General features: G+C 40.9%; 1 protein-coding gene across 2 annotated transcripts in view; it reads right to left on the bottom strand.

Moving 5' to 3' along the window:
• The window catches only part of LOC110488904 (gamma-aminobutyric acid receptor subunit alpha-2), a 67,826-nt gene that overhangs the window by 38,409 nt on the left and 23,417 nt on the right, over positions 1-6,000 (bottom strand). For both annotated transcript variants that reach the window (XM_021561360.3, XM_021561359.3), the window contains exons 5-6: positions 5,761-5,981; positions 1,470-1,552 (exon numbers count right to left, since the gene is read on the bottom strand). In XM_021561360.3, the coding sequence (XP_021417035.3) occupies positions 1,470-1,552; positions 5,761-5,981 (304 nt within the window). The remainder of the gene's footprint in view (positions 1-1,469; positions 1,553-5,760; positions 5,982-6,000) is intronic.

Here is a 6,000-nt window from a genome sequence, read left to right as displayed (position 1 = left end):
GACAGATATCTTCCAAACCGTGGGGGTTTTATGCAGAGACAAATATTTTTAAATTTTCATTTTACCTTTATTTTACTAGGCAAGTCAGTTAAGAACAAATTCTTATTTTCAATGACGGCCTAGGAACAGTGGGTTAACTGCCTGTTCAGGTGCAGAACGACAGATTTGTACCTTGTCAGCTCTGGGATTTGAACTTGCAACCTTTCAGTTACTAGTCCAACGCTCTAACCACTAGGCTACCCTGCCAAAGAGGCTAAGACATTTCAAAGAGTAAACATTGACACAGTGAGTCCTCAACGCCATTAGAGAATGATTTTCTCCCGCTGCCTGTCTTGCTGCGCCATGAAAACACTTAACATACAGTATTAACTCCTCCAAACATTTAAAGTAAGGCTTGTATTATTAATTGGCATTGGCAATGGTTGAGTTTCTTTTAATAGGCTGAATGTTTTATAGCCAGGGGACAGCTTGCAGTGCACTTCACAACATGCAATGACATACTGACTCAAGTAGCGTTTTATTTGATTTTAGGGGACGAAGCATTAGTTTGTTTTGTTTTGTTTATCATCTGAACAATAATGCATCGTGCAACTGAACAAACATATCCACATTGTGTATGACAATATTTTCAGATTCTACTTTTTCAATTAGCATCATTTCTAGAGCTCCTTCAAGAAAGTCTTTAGAATTGGGTTTTGTGGTATGGAGCAATTGAATAAAAATATTTTGTTGTGCCACAATGTGCCACTCTAACTAACATCCAAGGGTAGTAGCAGCCAAAGGAGAGGAGAGTGCTGCATCAATACTAGGATGAAAACAGAGAGCTCAACTCAGCCACCAAACCCAATAACACTACCTTCTTATCTTTTTCCCAGAAGCTCAGACCAAAGCCTTTCTAAATATGTGCTGCTACTGACAGCGTGTGTTTTAAGTGAAAAGTGTGTGGGGGGTGGGAGGTAATTCTACACCCTTAGTGGTTATGGAATGGTTATTGCTGTAACTGGCAGAGTTGAAATTTAAAGCTCAGTGTTTGTAGCAGCAGAAACAGAGTCTATTCTTATCCTGTGTCTTGTTTGGTCTTGTATCCCCTGTTTGGTTTGTTTAGTTATGGTGTGGGACTTGAGAGTGGGACTGTATGCGGGTTTAGGCTCAAATCAAATGAAGCAAGAAGATCAAATTCTGCCTCTTGGAAAAGACAATGTGACAGTGTTGTTGACATGGAGCAGAGTGAGGAGCGGCGCTGAACAATACTGAACACAAAGGTCACAGTGGTGATTCATTCAAAACTGGTGGCCCCCCAACTAAATCAATATGACCTACACACATACGACACATGACCTATTGTACGACTTAAACTAGACACATTTTGATTCCTCCACGAATTTCAAATCCCATGTTCTTTTCATGAGAGTAATGCCCTGGCAACCCAGTGACGCCGTGCGTCTATGTATTTGGTATGCATTACTCACAGCTGCCAAACTTCAGGGGACATGAGTGGAAGTCCATGGGGAAGTCCTCCAGATGCATCGGACACTCTGCGTGAACCGTCAACCTAGATACAACACATAAAGCCCAATGCGTCACTGTAGTGTCCCAAAACACAGATACAGTTGAAGTCGGAGGTTTACATGCAGCTTAGCCAAATACATTTAAACTCAGTTTTTCACCATTCCTGACATTTAATATAAGTACAAATTCCCTGTTTTAGGTCAGAGGATCGCCACTTAATTTTAAGAATGTGAAATGTCAGAATAATAGTAGAGAGAATTACTTATTTCTGCTTTTATTTCTTTCATCACATTCCCAGTGGGTCAGAAGTTTACACACACTCAATTAGTATTTGGTAGCATTGCCTTTAAATTGTGTAACGTGGGTCAAGCGTTTTGGGTAGTCTTCCACAAACTTCCCACAATAAGTTGGGTGAATTTTGACCCATTCCTCCTGGCAGAACTGGTGTAAGTGAGTCAGGTTTGTAGGCCTCCTGGCTCGCACACCATTTTCCAATTCTGCCCACAAATTTTCCGTAGGATTCTGTTCAGGGCTTTGTGATGGCCACTCCAATACCTTGACTTTGTAGTGCTTAAGCCATTTTGCCACAACTTTGGAAGAATGCTTGGGGTCATTGTCCATTTGCGATCAAGCTTTAACTTCCTGATTGATGTCGCGATGGCTTCAATATATCCACATCATTTTCCTTCCTCATGATGCCATCTATTTTGTGAAGTGTACCAGTCCCTCCTGCAGCAAAGCACCCCCACAATATGATGCTGCCACCCCCGCTTCACGTTTGGGATGGTGTTCTTCGGCTTGCAAGCTTCCCCCTTTTTCCTCCAAACATAACGATGGTCATTATGGCCAAACAGTTCTATTTTTGTTTTATCAGACCAGAGACATATCTCCAAAAAGTAGACTCTTTATCCCCATGTGCAGTTGCAAACCGTAGTCTGGCTTTTTTTATGGCGGTTTTAGAGCAGTAGCTTCTTCCTTGCTTAGTGGCATTTCAGGTTATGTCGACATAGGACTCGTTTTACAGTGGATATAGATACTTGTGTACCTGTTTCCTCCAGCATCTTCACATGGTCCTTTGCTGTTGTTCTGGGATTGATTTGCATTTTTCGCACCAAAGTACGTTCATCTCTAGGAGACAGAACGCATCTCCATCCTGAGCGGTATGACGGCTGCGTGGTCCCATGGTGTTTATACTTGTGTACTATTGTTTGTACAGATGAACGTGGTACCTTCAGGCGTTTGGAAATTGCTCCCAAAGATGAATCAGACTTGTAGAGGTCTACAATTTCAAGCAAAGAGGCACTGAGTTTGAAGATAGGCCTTGAAATACATCCACAGGTACACCTCTAATTGACTCAAATGATGTCAATTAGCCTATCAGAAGCTTCTAAAGCAATGACATCATTTTCTTGAATTTTCCAAGCTGTTTAAAGGCACATTCAACTTAGTGTATGTAAACTTCTGACCCACTGACACAGTGAATTGTAAGTGAAATAATCTGTCTGTAAACAATTGTTGGAAAAATGACTTGTGTCATGCACAAAGTAGATGTCCTAACCGACTTGCCCAAAACTATAGTTTTAATGACTCCAGCCTAAGGGTATGTAAACTTCCGACTTCAGCTGCATATGTTTAGTGTGTTTGGTAGTGTTAGAATGAACAAGCAATGCATTTGTACCAAAAAACATGAGTGCCTCTTTCAACCTAAATGTAACTAAGGTTAAATCAATAATTAAGCAGGACCAGAGTTGATGGAAACCAAAGGGATACAAATGCTTATAGGGCACACTGAGAATCCCCAGATTATAGTGGGCAATTTCTGAAATATATTGCACTATGTGCAGTGAAGATGCTCTGTGTCTATTTCCATTCCTGCCAAATGTATTATTATTATTATTATTATTATGTTTAACTTTATTTAACTAGGCTAGTGAGTTAAGAACAAATTCTTATTTTCAATGATGGCCTAGGAACAGTGGGTTAACTGCCTTGTTCAGGGGCAGAACGACAGTTTTCTTTTTACCTTGTCAGCTCGGGGGTTCGACCTTGCAACCTTTCAGTTACTAGTCCAACGCTCTAACCACCTAAAGAACCTGACAATGATTCAATTCAAAATGGCCTCTGTTTGGGCAATATTTTTCTTCTGTATTCTCAAAGCACTTGCTTATCAAAATAATGGCCCTTTTGGCACTGAGTGAGTAAAATCTTGCAATAAAGCCACTAGCGTATATTCAACCCTCTCTCAGCCTCATCGCAAAATGTGTACCTATAGATGAGCTATAAAACTGCACATTTTTCTCCCTGCCCCACGGCAATATGTGGAGAATTTCAGGAAATTAGCTTTAAATCAGCAACATTTTCTCTCAGCCTCATGGCAAAATGTGTAGAATGTGGGTCGGCAGGTAGCCTAGTGGTTAGAGCGTTGGACTAGTAACCGAAAGGCTGCAAGATCAAATCCCTGATGTCATGACGTTGGCCTGTGGGTAAGGTTTATAACCCCGCATAAATACCTTTCTCCCTTCCCTCTGACTCTGAGGGACTCTTGAATAGCCTTTGTTAAACATAGAGAGTCTGGGAACATCAAACAAGTGGGGGGAAAGGAACCATATTTTGGTAATAGAACCAGTTGAAAATGTGTTGGTACTTAATGAATATGATGTCAGTTCGGTTGTCATCTGAGACATTATGACTGATGACAGGACGACAAACTGTATCTGGGAAAGTCTACACATTATAGTTATCAGATTCACATGGAATTGTTGTGCAATTTAAATGTTTAAATATGACACTATTTGTGAAAAGATTAAATGTAATTTTAGCTTCTAAATGAGAGATTTTGGTTTTCATAAAGTTAGAGCTCTGCTCAATCAGTGGCCCGCCCCTGTGAAGAGACATGGGTTATAAACTATGAAACACACCGTTCTCTCCCCCCACTATATAAGCCCTTGACGAAAATGTAACCTCCTGTACATTAGGAAGACGGTCCGATGTCAGAAGGATTCAGATAATAACTACAGAATGAAGCCAACCTCCGCGTGAGCTTTGGTTACGAATGGTATGAACTTTGAACTCTTATTTGCTACAGAAGTGATACCTCCTAGCCGTTGAGTTAGCAGCGGCCGCTGTAAACGTGGGCTAGGAGAGGAGAGACAGAGTATCGCGTCTACCACACAACGACGACACTACAACGTATCCCGTTCACCACCAGAGACACTCTTCAAAGGACTCTGTTGGGCAACACAGCCTTCCATCTACCACCAACCTATTGAAGCGCAGCTCAGAGTAAATATTTATTGCATTTTCCTTTTCCAAATGGGCGGTGATTTAGAATGCATAAGATTCTGTATTTATGATAGAGTAGCTGCCTACGGCCCAATAGAGACATAGCTTCTCCCTTTGTTCCTCAAGTCTTCCCGCTCTTTCACTCAAACCCGACCCCCGTTATTTGTGTAACCAGCTGTCAAATCTGTTCTGTCCACTAAGGACGTTTTCCTTTATGACATAATTTGTAATCAAAGTATGATTCATTCTGTGTATGTGTAATTCTGTGTGATTAGTTAAGTATTTAGTAAATAAATACTGTAATTAAACCAATTTTGTATTGCTGATTCAACTTGTTAGCCAGGGTTCGTGAAGATAACCAAGAATTTACAACTTTCAGATGAGACTGAAATAAGGTAACGATTAATATTGACTGCTATTGATGTAAAATATTACTAGATCTTTCAGAGTTTATTCGGAAGATAACAGCTATAGAATAGCATGTCATATTACTTAATCCGGCATAGCCAAAGACACGACACTGAGCTGACAAGGTAAAAATCTGTCGTTCTGCCCCTGAACAAGGCAGTTAACCCACTAGTTAACCCACTAGGCCATCATTGGAAATAAGAATTTGTTCTTAACTGACTTGCCTAGTTAAATAAAGGTAAAAAATAAAATAAATTATCTATAACTGAGATGTAATGAGATGTGTTTGGGTTGAGGTGACATTGGGGAGACTGGTACTCCTGTATTTTCCTGTTCCACGTTAATTGTAAGGCCCTGAGATAGACTAGCGTCCTGTCCAGGGGGTGTACTTGTACATCAAGCTGCCTCACGCTACAGAAACAGGAGATAGGCTCCTATGAGCCGTTCTGACTCCCACAAGACAAGGCTTTTACTTGAAAGAACACAAGCTAAACCTGCTACGTTAATAACATTTCATTAAACTGTATTTTCCCTGGCAACCCAGTGACCCTGTATATTTGCCTCATGGTGTAAAGCAGGGTGCCATCGTCTTGAATCCTCAGTAGTTTATTGGGCATGGTCATGTTGTGAGCCACTGACTTCTTCCCATTGTGGAAGAACGTGTCTGGCGTCCATATTTTACTGGCCATCAAGTTGTTCAGCCGCAGTATGTTCATGGGCCCGTCGAATTTTAACCTCTCGTCTTTCCAGCTTTGCCGGAAGAACACGTCTATAGTGTATTCCTGTGGGAAGAAATAACAT

Source organism: Oncorhynchus mykiss, chromosome 14, assembly GCF_057628025.1.
Source record: "Oncorhynchus mykiss isolate SJ-2025 chromosome 14, ASM5762802v1, whole genome shotgun sequence".
Taxonomy (NCBI): Eukaryota; Metazoa; Chordata; class Actinopteri; order Salmoniformes; family Salmonidae; genus Oncorhynchus; species Oncorhynchus mykiss.
This window is presented reverse-complemented; position numbering and strand designations above follow the sequence as displayed.